Source organism: Pleurodeles waltl, chromosome 3_2 (assembly GCF_031143425.1).
Source record: "Pleurodeles waltl isolate 20211129_DDA chromosome 3_2, aPleWal1.hap1.20221129, whole genome shotgun sequence".
In the NCBI taxonomy this organism is placed as follows: domain Eukaryota; kingdom Metazoa; phylum Chordata; class Amphibia; order Caudata; family Salamandridae; genus Pleurodeles; species Pleurodeles waltl.
In genome coordinates, this window is record NC_090441.1 from 62,286,641 (window position 1) to 62,307,780 (window position 21,140).

At 42.3% G+C, this 21,140-nt stretch overlaps 1 protein-coding gene across 1 annotated transcript in view; it reads left to right on the forward strand.

Moving 5' to 3' along the window:
* Positions 1 to 21,140, forward strand: part of TMEM132E (transmembrane protein 132E) — an 881,764-nt gene that overhangs the window by 700,919 nt on the left and 159,705 nt on the right. Inside the window, exon 4 of the mRNA XM_069226765.1 lies at positions 13,117 to 13,309. Coding sequence (XP_069082866.1) covers positions 13,117 to 13,309 — 193 coding nt within the window. The remainder of the gene's footprint in view (positions 1 to 13,116; positions 13,310 to 21,140) is intronic.

Sequence of the window (21,140 nt, forward strand, 5' to 3'; positions counted from 1 at the left end):
TACCTGACAGGTCCGGTCTGTTTAAAGCACTAGAATAGACCGATTACAGAGCATGCCATATATAAGGACACAAAACACAAGGAACTATTGTGATTGGTTGAATATAAGCCAATCAAACATTTTAACACAGCAGATTCTTTCCACCTATCTCATTTATTGTTTCCAATCTATCATAGGGTCTATGTCTGCACCATTCTGATTGTTGATGGGCTGCCATTCAGAATGACACTGCCCCTGTCTCTGTTCCAGATGCTTTTCATTTCATGGACTGTCTGCAATTAGAAGGCAGGCCATCAGTCTTGCAGTGGTTCAAGGCCTGCTGTGGTGTGCGGCTCTTCTTTACTATGGATCAGATATCCTGTCCGCCGTATTTTGGTTCCATTATATCCTATGGAGATCATAATATGGCGTATGTGATATATGTCACATTTGTGATGGATATTCCATCCGCCAGGATCGTAATCAGGCCCCATGTTTATTGTCCTTTGATGTCAGAGCAAATCCAAGAGGTAGCGGATTCTCCCTGTCATTTGGTTTCTCAACATAAACATATAGGAGAACCCTACTTAATAATGCTCCAATCATTAAGTGAAATAAAGATGACTGTTTTTTAAATATAGTTAAATATTTCGCCCCTGCTCTGTCGACCTTTTGCTCAGCTGTGAACAGTGCTCCCTTGTACACAGTCAAACCTTGTCAAGTATTCACCATCTACGCCGCCCCACAGTAATAATACTTCACTGCAGCTCCCGGAGTCTCACTTTATAGAAGTGCCAGTTTCATAAAATTGACTGACACACTTCATCCATCACAATAAACACATGGTAGTTTGCAATGTTCCAAGCTGGTGTCTCTTGTAAGATTCCTCCACTGCACCCTTGTTGTGAAAGCACACAAAGTTCCCCCCATAAAGCCTCCAGTATAATTTCCTGTAGTAAAATGCATCAAATCTATTTGACGCACTATATTTTCGTACTAGTGAAACATGTCATTGTTGAGTAATTCACGATCTTTACTGCCTGTGTTAGGAATTCCTCACCTCTTCCACCTGAAATCTTTGTGCTGCTTCTCTTACCTTTTCTTGTCTCAATAATCACAAAGAAGCAGAGGGCTGAGCATGAGAGGTCTATTCCAACACTTGACTTGTGTCTCCCAATAGAGGTTTTAAAATGGCGGTACTGTCTATGAACTTTGGATGAGAGATCAGCCTTTTCGGACTTTAAACTTATTTTCCATCTGCAGAACATTGTATTTATGGTTAATATCCGAGTTTTCAGCACCTTTAGAGAAAGCTCATAGAGTTTCAAGACCAGTTACTTACAAAGGTAGACATTTGTTGATGGAACCTAGTTGATAATGGTAGTTTCTGATTGGCTAACCGGAAAGCATATCCAAATTGAATCCCAAGCTCCTGATGGAGAACCTCATTCTTAAGAACCTTGAGACACGCCCAGTTGTTTTTTTACAATATAGAGAGCAGACACTCCATCGAGAAGACACATTTGCGAGTCGAGAATCATTGGCACGGAAGACATTGTGGTGAATTGCGTAAATCACTGATTCACCAAAGAGGGTGCTGCTAAATGTAGTAGGAAAGTGGGATGCCAAGAGGGGCGAGCCCTCCATCCAATGATCTTTGATGTTATCACTAGTGACACTGCAAGGGGGATATTCAGCTAGTGTCTGGGACTGTGTGGCACTCCCGGGGGAGTGGTAAAAAGAGAACTTAAAGAGTTGGCCTCAAAGTGATTAATGTAGACTACATCTATGAGAAGGTGTGCTTCACTCAGATTTAACAACAAATAGTTAGTATCCCATTAGGAATCGGGGTACAGACAAACAAACTTTAGGGAAGTCCTGTGAATAATTATTCTAGAATTTTGAAATAATTTTGGATTAGCTGACTTTAGGAGCAGATTACCGCTGCATCTTCATCTTCGGATCATCACCCTATCATTAATAGATAAAAGCATTGAAGATCTATTTTGCTAAAAGTTGCTACTCCGCTACCGACGAGGTGTTCTGTAAGAGAAAGATGAAACTCTAGGATGGCCCTTTGCTATGGACGAGGCAAAGTTGTAGTTATGCCTGTGTGGTTGGCAAACTCCGCTAATGTAAGTTTGTCATACCTCACATAGAAATACGAAATTTCGAGAATTTGCCTAAAGTAATGAAATTAAAAATGTGACCAATCCATGCAACTGTATGTCGCGGCGCAGAGGGATGTTCCATGAGACTGCAGGGATTTGTTTAGACAGTGTTGCACTTCTTCTGTCTTCTTATTCCCGGTGATCTCATAGTGGTGCTTCTGGGATGGGGTAAAGGAAATGACGCAAATGAGCAGCTGGGATTGTGTTTTACAGCTGTCACCCACACCAGGAACACTCATTGGTAGCACTGGCCCACATCATCTCCTTTTCCCCGATCCTGGAAGTCCTACTTACGGGATCAGGGAACACATTAGACAGGTGTTCCTATCAGAGCTTGTTAACTGACTGCCACTCCCTGCCCAGTAAGCCACATTCTTCTTGCCTTTTTGTTAAAACAACTTTCTAATTTTTACTATTAGCAAAACCGAAAACTTTGAAATAAAATTGCTCAGGGTTGCGAGCCGTCAGACTTCCCAGATCCACAAAGCCTTGTTCTTTACCAGGGTAGATTTCATAGCTTCCCTGTGCCAGTATCCAATACACTTAATGACGCCTAGTTATAAATATTTCACAGGGTCCTGACCCTGGAGGTTTTTATTCCTGTAGATACACCAAGGAATTGTGAGAATTTAGTTATTTGGCCCAGTGTTGTATAGAAAATAGACATGGCTCTTGTGGGGGTGCCAACTTTCTTTCACTCCGGACAGGTAGATAAGTCTCCTGATTCCGACAGTGCTGGCATGGTTGCGCAAGGCTTGTCCCCATGTCCATATAGTCCTAGTTCATAAAAGGACCTAGATCCTTCCCCAGGAGCAAACTCCACCTGTCCAAGAAGCGAGGCCATAAACACAAGGTGTGCAAGAAGTAGCCTTTGGACACAGGAAGTTTTCAAGATGCCAAATTCTAGCCCTGGGAGCACACAGGTAGGATTTTGTTATCACCAGCACAAATGTAAAGGCTTCCTATTTTGGTCTTCAGAAAATAAAGTATTCCTCTTACTGATCTTTTGACGGCGTTGTCTTTCACTAGTTTCATTGCATAAACCGAAATTTTTATTGTCCCTGGGTGAGTTCTGTGCCATCGTCATTAAAGCATTCAATGTGTTGACATTTTCTTTGTCATTTTAATTTGCATTTTGATTATGCTTTCAAAAATTTGCTGCTCTATTTTTCTCATCAAAAATCCCAAGCGCATAGCATCATGTGAAAGCAGTTGGCTAGCAAAGGTGCCATGAGCCCTAATTCATCCAAAGAAAATAGACCCCACCAATGTTTGGGTACGGAAAGTCAGCAATAACTGGGGTGCTGTGCCCCAGCCCTGGTACACCTGTTGCACTATTGACAACTATGTCCCTATGTGAAAGGAATCGTATTGCTTGCAGGATAGACATCCTCAGGGCCAATCGAGTATGTGTATTTCGAATTTTCTGGTTCTGAACCTTGCACTAAAGTCTGTACTAATGAGCCTATGTGCAAGATTCTGTGACAGGATTTGCAGCTCAAAATGGAAATAAGGTCTACAGCATGTGTGGCATTAGCATATCATTATTTTTTTATAAGACTCAGTAATTACAAAAGTTCTGCTAAACCTTGTTCTGCTAAACTTTGATGGTGAGATCAAAGTTTAGCAGAACTTTTCTCACCCAAACCTCAATCACTTAGACCTGAAGTCATGCTACAAGATCTTTTTATATGTTTTTATTTATTTTTTTGTTTACAAAAATGAGTCACAGGATCGAACCATAATAGTAACAAAAAGTGAAAGCACGAACATATAACGCACAGGAATACTTCAGATATTTAAATACAATAAATAGGCAAAAAGCACAAATAAGTCTAGTTTATATCCTTTATAATAATGAAAATATACATACATTAACATAACAAAGAAGAAACCAACAAATGTAAGGAGGGACAGAAGACAAAGAGCGCCAAGCACGGCTATAAAGGAGGAGCAAGAGGTGAAAAGCATACAGCTAAGGAAGAGAAAATGAGGTAAAGTCATCCCTGCACATATAAAGCTATCTCTGCACATTCAAAATTTTATTAAAATCTGCTCCAGCAGACAATAGCTAAAACATAGTCATAATATTATTGTATTTTTAAAGATAATTCCTCCTCATACTTTAGTGAAAAGCAAAAACCATAATTTTCTGTACACAGGTCTCAATCAAGTAGAACTGAGCAGTTGCTACTAAGATTCACAAAGGTTACTTACACATTTGAGTATATTTACTACTCTTCGGTATTCACAAACTTCACTTTTGTAGTAATTTACAATTTTTTAGTAATTTACTATTTTGTATTAAGTCCAGCACTACACATGGCCAACCACTGGTACTGCAATACCTTTCCATAGGCTAACCACTGGTACTCCAATACCTTTCCATAGAAAATAATGTAGATTGGTAAATTACTACAAAAGTGCAGTTTGTGAATACCAAAAAGTAGTAAACTTTCTCAAAAGTGTAAGTACACTAGTGCAGTTTGTGACTTTCACTTTGTAGTAAGGTTTGTAGTACTACTTTAAAAAATATGCTGCAAAGTGCAGTTTGTGAATCAGTCCCTAAGTGGCGATAGGAAATTAGCCTTTGTGTTAGTAATGGGGTTTCTGGTTGGCTACGGTATGCACCCCAGCCGGGCAGAAACCACCACTCTAGTCAAGGCAAGAAAGTTACCCTGGTAGCTTGGCAAAGAATAGTCAAGCTTATCCTGAGAGGTTGTGTGTAAAGCGTCTGGGCAACACACTCACACCAGTGTCACAATAAGTACACCACAAAAGAGAATGCACACAGGGTTATAGAAAAATATATACATATATTGTATCTTGTGCATAAAACATAAATCAAATTACATTATTCATATGTGTGCTCTGTGCCAATACTGAAGTATTGCTTGTTATCTTCACAATGCAAGGCAAAGAGACATAGGTTAAACCATCAGGGAATCAGTCTCAGCAATGCATGTTATGCAAATCCTGAGTCAGTACTTCTTTCTTTAGCTAGATAAGGATAAAAAATGCCACACATTGGACATCCGGGCATGGAATTCAGCATATTCTGAGATGGGAACACCTTACTCATGGATACCATGCGTAGAAAGTAAACTGTTTAAAGAGAAATATCTAAATCACCATCTGTCACAAAAAATGTGGAGACCACAACATATCACCAGCAGTAATCAGGCCAAGTAGATGCAGAGACCCTTGCGCCCCTATTAGTAGGGTTACGATAATCCTGGTGAGCCTGGTTGAACAATGGAGTTGGCTGCAGTGCTTAATTTATGCTTGCTGTTTCCAGTGCGGAGCACCAGCACTTATTTTTTAGGGTTGGCTCTTATTTTTTTGTCTCAAGCATATCCTGCAAGCAAAAGGCACATATGGGAAAGATGGAGGAAGAGAAAAACGAAAAAGCGTCACTGTGGGAGAAAGCAGAAAGCTGAAACAGTAACCTGAAAGGGCAGGGAGTGGTTTTAAATGGATTGAAGAGGCCAGAGATGGCTTCAGGATTACACTGCCTCAGTATTCCGTGTTCGCACATTTAATTGCAGCAGCCGCATGTTTAAGAGGAGGGCTTTGAACACCAGCACGTTTATATTTACCGATTAAGCACTGGTTGGCTGGAATAAAATGAGTGACACAATATTTTTAGTAATCTTCTACATGCAACATTTCCTTGTACTGGACTGTTCGATTATGGCCTGACTGCCCTGCAGAACAAGCACCCCCACATGGGTGAATAGGAGGCAGAAATGGGGGCACACCCTCTGTGCAGAGATTGACGAGGGACCCAGATGGATCCCCTTGCATATAGAGAGGACGAGTGCAGGTGCCACAAGTATGCGGTACAGCTGCTTTTCCAAGTGCTGCCTCCTTTCACAACCGCCGGTCCGCCCGCCAAGGAGCCCAGGGCAGCAGTATTTCCTTTTATGGTCTTCTGATAGAAGTTTGGTCCCAGTCCTAAAAGAGCTCTAAAAATTATGAGGCGCAAGAGAGCCTGGTACTTATACTACCAAATGCCCAGCTACTATAAGGTGGGAGAAGTTTCCAGCCAGATCTGATAATTTCCAAGAAGTTCCTTTCTCCTTACTCTGGCTCCAGACATAGGTAGGGGGTAAACAATCCCTTTGTGTGAGGGCAGGATACAGCCTTTTCAAGTGTAAAGTGTGAACAACCCTCCCTTTCTCCTAGCCCAGGAAGACCAGGAGTATGTAGATGCATGCAGATGTAACCCTGTTACACCTAACCCTCCCTGATGGATGGCTGTCTGGAGAGTATGTACAAAGTGGAGCCGTCACTCTGTCCTGGATGTAAATTGGAATCAGGCTGCAAAGCACCAGAGTTATACACAGAGAGAAATGTCTTCTTTCTGAAAGTGGCATTTCTAAAATAGTAATGTAAAATTCACCTACACGAGTAAGCAGGATCTCTAACTACTGTTCGAAACATACCAAACATGCCCACGCTACTCCTCACAGATCAGAAAATGACACTTTGACATATATAAGGGAATTCCCAATGTTAACCTATGGGAGGAGCAGCACTCGCAGTAGTGAAAAACGAAATAGGCTGTTTGACATGTAACATATATAAATGTATGTCCTACCTTTTACATACACAGCACCCTGCCCTTAAGGCTATCTAGAGCCTACCTTACGGGTGAGTTAAGTGTAGTAAAAAGGGAATTTAGGCCTTGGCAAATAGTTTGACTTGACAAGTCAATGTGGCAGTAAACTGTGCATGCAGGCGCTGCAGTGGCAGGCCTGAGACAAGTTTGAAAGGCTACTTCTGTGTGTAGGACAATCTGTGCAACAGGTCCACTAGTATCATTTAATTTGCAAGCACTGGGTACATGGTATGCCTTTTTACAAGGGATTTGCACATACATCAAATAAGCCAAACAGGTGTGAACCAATTATAACAAGTTTAGGGGAGAGACTTTGGCACTGGTTAGCAGTAGTAAAGTGCCCAGAGTCCTCAAGCCAACAAAAAGAGGGTAAGAAAATTAGGAGGAAAAAGGCAAAAAGTTTAGGATAACCCTGAAGAAAGGGCAATTTTCAACACATTGTATTGTGCCATGTGCCACCCTTTGGTCACTTCAGTGCACTAGAAACTGTAAGTACGCAGTTTCTTCAAAGAACACAAAGAAAGGTAAGTTTGGGTCCATTCGGATGACTGTTACCCAACTGATGTTGTTGGATTCCAATAGTGGACAAATGATGAGTCCCATTAGAAGGCAAGTCCGAAAGATTTTTCTCATAGGAATTTCTTGAATTGTTAGATGGTGAGTTTAGATCTCAGGGAGAAGTTGAGGGCTATTCTGCATTTTGGGTCTCTGCACTTCCAGGGATCTGCCTCCGAATTTTGACTCTGAAATGATCATTCATGGATGAAGTGGGTGGACACTGACCGGAGGACTCTAGCTGGTGCATAGTAAGGGATCATTTTAATCCCAGACATTCTGGGCCTTTGCCCAAAGAAGCCTTGTGCACATTGCACAGAACCTTGAAGTCAATCCTTATGTCTTCTGGGAGTCACTGCAGGACATTCAAGGCATGCTTAAAATAGTGGCTTCTGCACAAGCGTAGGTGGCCTGTTTCTGTTGGCTTTATGCAGTGGAGATTTTCCACGATAGGCCTATATAGATGATCTTACTGTAGTGTGGGCCTGCCATGACGAACACACCTATCAGATCCACCCACTGATCAGTTTGAAGAACTCATGTTTTTTCAGAGAATAGAGTGCTGGAGCTTGATTGAGTCAAACTTGAACCAGTTTTAGGGCAGGGTGCTGAGCTCAGATCGTCACATTACGAGGATTGCAGTTTTGTGTCTCTTCGTGCACAGGGTGTTCCTCTTAACGCAGTGAAACACATGATTTAAAAATTGAGATATATTTGAAGGATTCGTCGGGTTGTTTTCCTGCTGGGAATGAATGTGCTTGTCAACCTTACATTTTGAAGTTAACTTTGTATTGATTGAGTATCTAGCCAGGTGAACAGATGTAAATGTAAATAGAAGGCAGGAGAAGGATGATCCTGGGAGCAGGGGGCGTTGCCGGTCACAGACACCTTAATGGTTTGAGTGACCTAGTTCTACAAGGTCATCTTCTGCTGATTGTATCTCTACCAGGTGCCACGAACACCTGGGAACTAGTTAGAAAAGGCAAGGGCCAGGCAGCTAGGGAGGGACAAAAGTGGCTTGCGAAGTGATGGGCATGGACACCACCGGTGTTCACCAGTGTGTCACAGGAGCTTCTAGAAAGTATTTTGGGTAGCAGTTTAGTTAGGTTGGCAGAACAAATCTATGCACTATTAGTCTCAAAATGATTGTGCTGATGACTTTACATTCTCTTTGGCCGAAGTGTTAAGTAAGTAGCGCAAATGCCCAACTCCAAATGATAAGTGCTTAAGAAGGTATCGCAAATACCCAAGTCCAAATGATAGGACTGCAATAGATGCTTGCTCCAAATCTCGCTGGAGGGAATTAATTCCAAGGGTTTCAAAATGGTAAGATAAAATTGGAAACAATGTATTATTTTTACATTTATGTTTGGCGCACTTGTGAATAGTACTTGGAAGTAACTAATTGTGCAAATAGAATGATGAATCCACAATCTTCCTGATGGGTTGTTCTCAAATATAGACATCCTTGAGCACGATGAGTTGATGAAGGGTTTATCTCAGGTTTGTCCAGGTCTTGCACTGTCCTTTCAGGCCTGCTCAAGCCATGCAGTGTTTTTCTACATAGGCCTAGTCTGCATCTTATGATGTGTCTTGCAGAGCATCTCTGTTTATGTAACAACTCGTCGTACTGTTTAACCAGCTGTTTACTGTGAGCTAGAGCTTGCATTGGTATTTATAATTACACTCCCTGGATTGTCAGACAAAGTATACATACACTGTTATTCAGAAGCCATATTGGCCATATATTCTCCTGTCCATATACAGTAAAGATTGGCATTCGTGCACAATGAGTGAGTGTCCACCAAAAGGATTTCAAGGATGAGATCCTAAATTACTGGGGGGAAATAGTATAGCAGTCATCCTATGGAAAGACATGCAGCGATGATCTGTGATGATTGCCGCAAGCAACACAACAAATGCCTATTTGCCTCTGAAATTGATGTTTTCCTGTAAGGTACATGAAAACGAGATATTTTCCTAATATGCAGATCTAGCCACAGGGCTAGCAAAACAATGGGACCTTTTTCCAACTCCCTCTGCTGCTGCTGCTAGGGGTCAAATATGAAGACGTAAGAACTGCCTGACAGCCCTTGGCTGCTGGTGTCCTAGGTCTTTCTATACAATTTTCTGATTATAGCACTGCCCAGTACAGAGAAACCCATCCCCTTAGTAGGCTTAATTCTAAGCATCAAAGTCAGATCACCCGTCTAAGATAGCTGTTCTAAATAAAGACACATTTTCAAATAAAAAAACTCTGCCTTCTAATTTTATTAGTCGAAGGTCGACAGGCATTTTTGCTGACTGATCATTTTCGTTATGTGGAAAATGTTCCTATTTCCCTTTTGGCCAGCCTGCATCAGTTTCTAATCTGTGTAAAGCGGTTTCTGTCTATGGTCATCTTGAGTCCTTCCAGTACCTGGTGTGGTCGCGAGTGAAGAACATGAGAGGAGCCTCCACCAGCTTCACTCAGCAGGTCCACTCTTCACTGCTCGCCCTCAATTACATACCTGCTCTTGTCTGACCTTTGGCTGGGGCTCAGAAGGACTGGACGTGTGAAGCATGGCTTCCTGGGCACTCATGGGAGTGGTGTTTATCATCTCAGTATTGTGTGGGGTCGGAGTGCCTCACGCCGCTGCAGGCCCCTCTCTCCACTCCAGGGCATCCAGAAGAAAGCAGTTGCAGTTTGTCTTTATCATGAGAACCTGCACATTGGGGGTTTCCAGTTACTTAATTCTCGGGCAGCATGCTGGCCGCTCCCTGTTCTTTCTGACACAAAAGAACCATACTGTGGAAAGTGAGAGAACTCAAGGAAAGAATGCTCCTTCTGTAGGAAGGACCATGTACCCATGCAGCGGCGACCGCTGCAAATCTCAAGGAGAGGTGCAGACGGGAGGGGGGCTTGGGAGAGGGTGTGGGGGGGTGTTGAATAACAATTTTTTTTTTTTTAAACGTATCTCTTCCTGTCTCTCCTCTTCTTCTGGTTCCCCAGCATTCACTGGGACAACAGCACAGGCTCCCCAGCAAACTTGGTGCTGCTTTTATGCTAAACCTAGCATGAAAGCAGCATCAGGATTGGTCGGAGCAGCTTGGATTGCCACTCAGACACAACCCTGAGGTCTGTGCCGTTTCTCCAGACCGGCTGCTCAACACAGGCTGGCTGGACATGCGCACTTAGGTGCACGCTCTCCTCATTCCCCCTCCCACCTCTCGTGGTCCAGCCTGCCCCTCCCTGAACTTACTGCTGGCTGACTTAGCAGCTGAAAAATAAAGCAATAATTAAATATCGTTTTATCTTTCAGCTCCTGGCTTAGCCAGGGGGGCAATGCTCCTTCACCATTGCGAAGGAGCTGCCCCCGTATCCATGCAGCTTGTCAATGATCGTCGCCCTTAGTCACACTGCTTCATGGCAATCTATCCTCATCAGCGAACAGAAATGACTACTAAGTACCGACTAATGGAAGCATCGGAGAGACCTTCCCTATTTAATCTACCCACTGCGTCTATACGTTCTTGTGACCAGGGGTTTTTCAGACAAGATCGGCAGGTCAAGAAAACGCCATGTTTTTCTTCCAAAGACCCGAGGACCTCATGGGAGATTGCACTAGTGCAATGGCATGCCGCTCTTCCACCCAAAAAGAGCAGAATATTTGTAGTGCCTGTGCCACTCAACATCTGTGTGTCTTCCCACCACCCCTCCTGCAAACAGCACTAGCAAAGCCAATAGGTCTGGCTTGCAGTTTGATCCCTTCCTTACTAAAACATCATAAACAGCCTGCCACCGTGAAATTGCAAAGCAAATAATGATTACTTTCAGTACACAGTGCAATGATGAGATAAACAATGTAATGTGTAATGATTTGGTGTACTGCTGAGATGTAAAATAGTCCGTTTTGCATTATAACATAAGTACCACTGAGGAAGGATGAATGTTAAACACAACAGCCAATGGCATGAAGTGAGAGAGAAATACTCTTCTGAATGGAGCCAAGCACCCCTACGTGTATTTTTTTAAGTATTGGATAACTTTAGGTCTAAAAGACAGTTGGATTGTCCAGTTTGCGAGAAAGTATTGTGGCAGGTTTTTCACGTATATTCTTATTTAACAGTAAAAAAATTCTTAAATGAATAGATTATGCAGAAAACAATGTTCTTCAGCACAATACCATTGTTAATACTGAAGCTCAGCAAAAGGTAAACTCGCAGAGAAAGGGGTTCAATTGGAATGAAAACTATCTAGCTGTGTTTTGAAAATTCTTCAGTAATGTGCAAAAAATCTTTGCTCAGGCAAACCTCGGCAAGGATGAAAATGGTGAGCGTCGTTGACAATGAAACAGAACTTTCCATACTTACAGGAGATCTCGAATAACTGCTGTCCCTCCCGGCCTACAGCGTCATCTCAAACTGAGATAAATACCTACCTGGAGAAACTAGCTCTCCCTCCCCTTGCTTGGTTTCATGATGTCAGCAGCATGCTGTTGCATTAGTAATGCCTGTTTCATTATTGGCTCAGAGAGGTCTCATTAGATCATATGTAAGAATGAATTGTGGCCCTGTCTCTATGATTCTGGCCATTTGTGTGATCTCTTGGCCCTGGATTAGCTGAGTGCCTTCCCCGTCATCACCCCACAAAGCACATCCTCCTCCCGCATACCTGCAGAACCATGGAAACATGGCCTTGCAGGAGGTCCTATGACTAAATGAAATGTTTCTCTTCTCTCTCCGGTCCAGCATGTACTCGGTAGCATCATGGCACAGCGCTGGATGTGTTACAGATGGCAGTGTACAGAACATGCTGACAAGCTAGTGGCACTCAGTCATGTAGGTGGCTGCATGGTTGAGGCAGCCCTTACAACATAGATCTTATCAGCTTCTCCTAGTGATTATTTAAGAAGCAAGTTTTCTTTTTTTTTTCTCACAAGAGCTTATGGTTTCCTGTCGACAGTAAATTGCTCACATCCACCACCAGCATGACCAACCCCTTAAATAGTCTTTCCTAAATGTAGGTCTCTCCGAATGGAGAGATCTGTATGGCTTGTATGGTGGGGGCTTAGCACTAACCTTGGGCAAACATCACATCATTTCATATATACAATCTCCAAAGTTTATATGTAACTACGCTTTAATGTGTGAAATACGTTGCACTGTTTTTAGTGCAAAAAATATCTTGGTGTCTATTTTGGACACAAGTGCGCATTTCGTGCTAAAAAATAGCACAGAATCGCACAGGCACACGCATTCAGTTTTATCTTGTTGCTCCTGTGCTCCCGCAATAGGATTTTTATATGAACTAAATCTCAATTACAGAACCTGGTGTAATGGTGTTATATCAGTAATTTCATGTAATAATCATAACGTGAAATGCCGAAATTTATTCAAAATTAAGCAAAAGAAAATACATTTTCGCTCGGGCCCAGCCCTGTTAAATTGTGTGCCTTTACTTTACTGCACAATGTGAGCTGGACAATGCTTACTGTTTTAAATGGTATGTGCTTTCTCTTGGCAGGGATTCAAGGTATCCTGCTGAGGACTGTGTAGAGTAATTTTGTTATTGCAAGAGCCCGAGTAAATGAATATCTCTCCCCTCTAGTAAAAACATGTTATGTAACATAATTGATTAATGATGCCTGTTTAATACACCATGCTTCTATACGGTTCCAAGTGCGTCTTTTTCTCTTAAAATAAAATGCCTTGGGTGCTCTGTCTGGTGGGAATCATCATATTTGATAGATCAGCCAAGGTGAACTAACTCTTCCTCTCTCTGCCTTCCACCCTCCCTCCCTCCAGGAACAGCGAGCCCCCTTACGAGATCATGCAACTAGACTTTGAGATGGAGAACTTCACCAGCCAATCGGTGACTCGCCGCATCATGTGGCATATCGACTACCGTGGCCGGAATCCTCCCCCTGACCTTGAGAAGGTGGTGACGGAGTTGACGGTCATCCAGAAGGACATTCGTGCCATCGTGCCACTAGCGATGGTGAGTGGTACCTCCCTGATCCACTGGGCCTAGCCACACCCTCCCTCCATGTGTGCTATGACTGTAAAGTGTTAATCAGTCAGTAATTGCAAAATTATTTGCAGATTAAATATTTACAGATGCACCTTGCGTTCTTAAGTGATCTTGTAATTAAATGGTGAACACCTGGGAATGCTTTTGAGGTCGACGAAGCAGGGTTCTGTTGACTGAGCCATATCTACTAGTTCACTGGAGCTTCTTTGAACTAGCACTTGTTCACAGCAGCAACAGTGAACCAGCAGATGTGGCTGAAAGCCAAAACCAGGCAGGTTGCATTGATGGGCTTGTATGTTCATTGGTGGATAAGATTAGACTCAGCTACAGTAAACTCAGCTCGATGTACACCATGTCACTTTGTTTATCCAGTGCTTACTTTGTTTAAAAAAAAAAAAAGGCCAGTTCCTAAAACTTTTCTAAGGAGGGCACCGCCCACTGCCAAATTTGGGGTTGTCCACGTCCTCTACCCTGGTTATGTCTCCGTTGGTGCCGTCCAGCATCTTCGGTGCTAGCACCAGCCCTACCAGCAGACAGTGACAACTGGAGAACATACAGACTAGTGGGCTCTATGTTCTTGGAATGAAGAGGACCTTGCAAGTGAGCAAACTCAACGTAGGTGTTCTGGGGTTCTCATGAACATTTTGAGAAAAGTCAGCTCCAAATGGTAAATTTTACAGCACACGATTCACAAAAATGCTGGAAACCCAGAGATTTTCAAGGGGCACTAATGAAAAGCTACAAAATACCTTAAGATAGAAGGAAGTAAAAGAGGGAAGGTGACAGGGAGGGTGTATAGGATTGGGGAATCTAAATGGGGTAGTGGGAAGTAATACAAGTTTTTTAAAAAGTGTAAAGCAGGAGTTAGGTGGTTTAAGGGGAGGAACTCTCTTAAAAAGGTGGGTTGTGGTAGAGTGAAACACCCTCTAAACAGTAAAAAGATGAAGAAACATATTTCTTCAAAATGTTATTCTCCAGCTTGTTTACCTTACAACAGGTAAACAAAATAAAAAATTGTCAAAATAGGTCTGATGAGAAACAATAGTCAGAATCACTTTCTTTAGGCATGTATTTCGTAGAAAAATACACAACTTTGTTAGAGGTGCAGCTGTGAATTAAGTAGTAGTGCACTCGAGTATCACAGAGAGCAGAGGAAGCCTGTTCTCCCATAAATGTGTTTCCACTTCTGTTTGTTTTTACCTTCATGGTTTAACAGATTCACTGCCTCATTTATTTCATTATTCACAAGTGCTTTACAGTTGAGCATGTGATGTTGTGTTTGCTTCTACTCTGTTCATAACCTCTGTTTATGAAATGATTTCTCTGCTTTGTACACATGAACAATGAAAGGGGAATAAAGGGAAAAAAAGAAACAGCCAAATAATTACAGAGGATTGAAAGGTGTTATAGTGGTACAACTGACAGTCCAGAGCTCTTACATCAAGTGTGCTGGTTCTTAAATTCACTCATCGCATTTATGAAATAAATACCGGAATGCTTTTTTTGTAACATGAGATTAGACAAACCTGATGGCAAGATAGACCAGCAAACCATGGCCTGGTCATTAGAGAGCTGCACATTTTTGCTGCTCCACTCCATTGCAGTGAGTTTTTCAGAATTGTAACTATAGTACTTCCTGTCCTATTGAATCTGAATTCAGCCTCCCCTGTGAAGATCAATGTGCTGCATATGTGCACTGTCTGGAAGCAGTGCCCAGAATCTGAAACACAATTGGGTGCGCCATTCTACAGGCCATAGGAGGTCATGCGTTCAGACAATAAGAGGATGAGTGGCTACGAAGGATTACAACATGGCATGATACATGAAAGAATCCTCAGGCATAAAGATTATAAATATTACACCTGGATGAAGCTGTCATCAATTTGCAGGAGAGGTAAGAAGACTTGGAAAATCTATCTTGGAGATACAACTTGTGGCTGAGAGGAGCCCAGAAAGAGGTAGAAGGCAAAGATGCTAAAAAAAATATGTCAAGAACCTCTGAGGTGCCATCCTTGAAAGGGCGGAATAAACAGAGACCACAGACCTGGAAGTCCAGGATCTAGAGACCTTCCAGACTTATTAATCTGCTTATATCACTATGAAGAAAAGGAGGGGGTGATGAGGCAGTGAAGAAAAGGGACAGAATTTTGTTTAGTGGATCTGAGGGGCAGATCTTTTAAGGCTTCTCAGCTATCACACTCCTATAAAGGAAAGCAGTCTGTCCAATAACATTTTTGACAAGAAAAGCAATCAAATATAGATCGAGACATCCCCTTCATATCTCCTTTGAAAATAATCCTGCATAAAATATGTCACTGAGGCAGGTGATAGACTTGAACTGCCACCTTTAAAGAAGAGAACCTGCCTGAGGATCAGCAGTCAAAATTACCAAGCCAAAGAAGCCTGAGTAGAGGAAAGGAATGTGGAAAAGACAACAAAATGCCTGGAACGAGGAGAGATAGTAGTAGGCCACAGAGCAGTGATAGAACAACTCCACAATGGGTGACAAAGCATAAGACTTGGTGTAGTGATTTAGTCACTGGCCTTAGAATCGAAAGACCTTGGTTTGAATCCCCAAACTTGTAATGATGATAGTACAAGGACGAAGGGAGAATAATGCGACCAAAGCAGCTGAAACGTCTGGTGCCAGCAGTCCCTGTCATCAGAAATGGGTGCTGGTGTCCATCAATGACAACAACTGATGCTGATTATGCACTGGATTTGACCTGCCCCTGAGTTGTATGTTTGTCAATCATAAAAAAAACATTTGTGTTAACACTAAAGCATACTCTCCTGTTCTGACCTGTAACACACCAGAAGTTTTGTTTAGTTTCACTGTGAAACGGAGTGTTTTGAGTGGGAGACTGAATTTCTAGGACTTCACTCAAATGTTGTTAGGCAAGAGAATTACCTCATTGCTGCAGTTTTGTTGCGGGAGAGATGGGGTATTGAGACATAGTTGCCATTTGTTAAGTGAAAGGTGGGCTTTTAAGTACATTGTTACTATTTAGTTGAGTGAGACATCATCTTTCGAGGATATTGATGCCATTTTGTTGAGTTAGAAATGGCCCTCTGAGAATATTGATGACATTTTGTTAAATGAGAGATGTGCTGGACTTTACTGCCATTTTGTTGAGGGAAAGATTGACTGTAGAGACATTTGACTTTCAACATGTCTCCCTTTGTAATAATGTCATGGAGAGGACCCCTTCTGTGACTTATAGTGAGCAATTTTTGTCTCTCTGCTGGATGTTCCAGTTCCTGTGCAAGGGCGTTGGTAATACACATCTTCCTCTGACCTGTCTGCATCCTTTAGAACATGTGACCGGCCCACCTATAACAAAGAGTGATTTCAGTGATGTAGAAGACATGTGCTTGCTCATGCCCATGAGACCACCGGGGAAACAAGAAAACACCTGCACTGTCAAGATCACTAACTGGCACGTGTGCTCAGTCATACTTAGTCATGTTCCATTTCTTAGTGACACACACCTAATGATACTTAATCACTCCATCACCAATTTAGTCACTCACACTTATACTACTAGTCACTCTGTCATAGTCGTTGGATCTTCTGTAGTCAGATACAACCAGAAATAATACTCAACAAGTTACTAATTTAGGAACTCGTGCTCACAGCCACAGTCACTCGATCACACCCAGCCATAAAGTTACACTCACCCAGTCACACTACGTTAACCGTACACTGTGATCACTCTATGTGAGCTCCCTCCTAGAGGTGCTCCGAGCGGGGAAGGTACACTCGTAGTGCCATCTGTTTGCAGAGGCGGTCTCAGGGCGAGAGGGATCTGAGACAAGATGTGCTGTAGTCCCCTGTTCAGCGCTCACCTTCTCAGGTATGCACGACGAGGCACTGTGAACTGAAGTGATGAATTGTCAGAGGAGAGTGTGCTGTTTACAGCCACACGTCATCTCTTTTGTCACTAGAACCTTGTTAGTGTAGCAGTTCTCAACTTCTAACTACTGCCCCGGATTAAACATTTCAACGAGGCAAGTTAAATTACAACCAGGAAAATAATTTTTTTCGATTTTTCTTCTAAAACATTTTTTTGTTTTATTTCCTGCATGTTGTTGCCACTGTAAGCCCTCATCCCTGCATGATAGACTACGATATAGGTTTGCCCCTGACGATCTTTCATGCAGGTGTTTGATTTATGCAAACTCCTGTCTAAAACTTCTGAATCCTACAGGCGTCTCACACTAAAACCGAGAAAACACACAGTTAATACACCCCAAATCAATGACTTCTGGATAGCTCAATGTAGCGGGTGTTCTTCCTATGTTTGGGGCTCCAAAGGAAAGCATTAGTGATACAGGTGTTTGCATCCTAAATGCAGTCCATAAATTAGGATTAGCAGAGCAACATAAATGTGGTCACTAGAGGTCCTAGTTGGTGGAGTGTCTGAAGTGCTGCCCACGCTCTCGGGTGTGCCTACTTCGCTTCTGCATCTGAGGCCTAGTTAGAGGGTATGAGGTGTTTCATGTGGCTGCCTCTGGAAGAGTAAGGTTGTCTTGTACTGTTACCTAGTCTGTGTATAAGAGCAAGTACAGTCTGCGGGGTTACGCATAAAATAGTGGGTGACACATAAGACCGATGTTGAAAGACTCGGACACATGGGTTGGTTCATGGAAACTTAGATGTTGAAAGACCTGGACAGAATAAATGGGCTACATACATTATTTACACATTGTAGGCCTATTTACAAAGCGCATTCTTTAGAATGTTTAATAGTACTACAGTAGTACTACTAATGTACTAAAACGCTGTGCACACACCTACTTGCAGAGGCTCCGCCTCTCCTATCTTTTTGTGTGGAAAACTCTGCCTCTACTGCGTAATCGCTGCATACATAAGTATATGTTTTAGTAGCAAATTAGGGAGGGACAGAGGAGAGTGGCTGGAAAATTGGAAATACTATAGAATAGGTGAGGTGCAGGGGGGTGTATGAATGGGTTAAGGTAGGGACGTGAACCCACCCACAAAAGAGTAAACCGATTCCTGCTCACATAGTGCATTTCTGAAGTATCCACAGCCAAAAAGGACCGAAAAACAGTCGTAAATGTACTTCAGCTCAAAGCTGGAGTAAGTCCAGCATCACACATGGCCAACCATTGTTTCTGCAGCACCCTCCCATAAAAGATAATGGAGGTAGGACTTAATGTGAAACCCCATAGGATTTTTTTTTTAATTCAATTCAATTATTTAAACTTTATAACAGTATAAATAACTGCAATTTAATATAAATAAAATTATCTAAAGCCAAAACATATGTAACATTACTTTTTTATGAAACTATAATTAAATTACATTTAATTTAATTGTATATATCACTGTTAATGTTTTTAATGCATAGTAAAAAAATATATTTGTGAGTTAGGTAGGATTTTTTAAAAGTTTAAAGTTCTAAAATTAATTTATATTTAACATATTCAAAATAATTAAATTTAATAGTTAAAATAGGCTGTTAATACAGTAACAGTTTTATATTTTTCTACAAGCTAAAACATGTAAAATTAACTAACACTAATAGTTTGCATTGGAATATCTTTTTTCTTTTTGCAAAAAAAAAGTTTAATACATTTTTACACTTGTCAATATACCCTAGAAGCTGGAGCTGTCCGCCCCAGTCGCAAAGACCTCCACACACATGAGAAAAGTTACTAGTAGTAACTTTAAAGTATTAAGTTACTTTTATTTTTTTAATTAGAAAAGGTTATTACAATATTTTACAATTAAATGCTATTTATTTTTAAACTATAGGTAATTTTGAAAGATTATCTATCTATCTATATGTATATATATATATATATATCTATATATATATATATATAGAGATATATATATATATATATATTCACTGAAAACATCAAAGGTTACAGGGACGTAATAGTTAGGTTCTGAATTTACACGGACAAAACAAAGAAATTGAGCTGTTATAATTAGAGTTATTTCAAATAACTATAATTTGTGCCCTAAAGCAGTGGTTCCCAACCATTTGATTTCTGTGGACCCCCACTTTATCATTACTGGAATCTGGGGATCCCCACTGAATCACTATTGGAATCCGGGGACCCCCCCCCCCCCAACTGAGGCATTACTGAAAGCTGGGGACCTAATCTGTTAATATCATTTAATTTTCTAAGCAGTCGCGGACCCCCTGAAGAGGCTTTGCGGACCCCCAGGTGTCCTCAGACCACAGGTTTGGGAACCACTGCCCTAAAATAACTATAACTCGCTCCACCACCATTCACAGTTTTCTCATCCATAATTTTATTGTAAATGAGGCAGTGATAATATCAATGATGCCATAGAAGATGTCATGAATGATGTAATATGTGGGGTAATAACTTCTATGGTGAGGGTGTGAGTAAAGGAGCAAGGTGCTGATTTCTGAGACCAGCATGAATGGTGTCATTTATATCAGGAGTTTCACAATCAGCAGCAAAGATCTTTGCCTCTGACATGTAAATGCAGAAAAAAGGTGGGATTCTCAGATGCATCCATGGACACTTCAGAAGGGAGAATCAGACATTGGGGATGGAATAATTGAGCCCTTGGACATGGAGAAAGATACCCTGAGGCAAGGGGCTATGGCCTGGGATAGGACAAAGGTACTGTCAGTTGTCGCTCCACATAACATACATGAGCCAGTCACTTTATTAACGTCTTGGTGTGGGAATCTCATGGAAAGCCTAGTTACCATAGAGTTCAAGTAATGCGCTACCTTCCCGGGGGCGAGCTGTGTTTCATTTGGAAGGGATTCCCTTTGGTTAGTTTGGCATGGCTTACTTCATGTCTCTGTTTTCAACTTCTGTTTGAACCACCCACATTTCTTAACCTGTTGGCAGCCGAGGGCGTAACGGTTGCGTCCTTGGCTGCGGCGCTCAGGCTCCAAGGACGTAACCGTTATGTCCTTGGACCAGCTCCTGGGGGGAGCGCTAGAGCCTCGTCTCAGTGCCCCCAGGGCACGGATGGAAGGGAAATCGTTTCCCCTTCTACCCCCACCCCTCTACTGACCACCCCCGGCATCTGATGAAGTCAGCGCACGATCGCGCGCTGACCTCATCAGAGGCCTACCCCTCTACACTTCAAGCTCAACTTCCAGCGTGAATCGGAGGAGAAATGCAAAAGCATTTCTCCTATGATCACGTGGAGGGCCGAGGGAGGCATCAAGGGAAAGGAAAGGCCTTTCCTTTCCTTTGATGTCTTTCTCAGAATTTCTGCTGCCTGATCGCGATGAGATCGGGCAGCTGAAATGCCCACTAGACACCAGGTAGTTTTTTTTTTGTTTTTTGTTTATGCATAAGGGGAACAGCCCCTTGGACAAGGGTCGTTCCCCTAGGGGACAAATTTATTTTCAGCCATTTCGGCCCCCCTTGGGGGCAGATCGGCCTATTTTTATTAGACCAATCTGACCCCGGGGGGCAGAAACCACTTAGGTTCCAGGGATTGGTGTGTGTGTTTTGTTTTGGGGGGCAGCTCCTTATGTAGGGGTCGCTCCCCATGGGGCACTTTACTGTTGGCCATTTCTGCCCACCGTGAGGGCAGATCACACTATTTTTAGAAGGCCCATCTGCCCCCAAGGTAGGTAGAAAGACCACCGGAGACCAGGGATTTTTTTTCCAAAATAAGAGGGTGGGGGTGTGGCCATACCCCCACCCCAAATAAAAGGGGCCAAAATTGTTCTACCCACCAGTGGACAGATGGTGCAATTACCCCCGATCCACACCCGGGGTTGGGGGGGCAGAAAGTCCACTAGATGCCAGGGAATTAAAA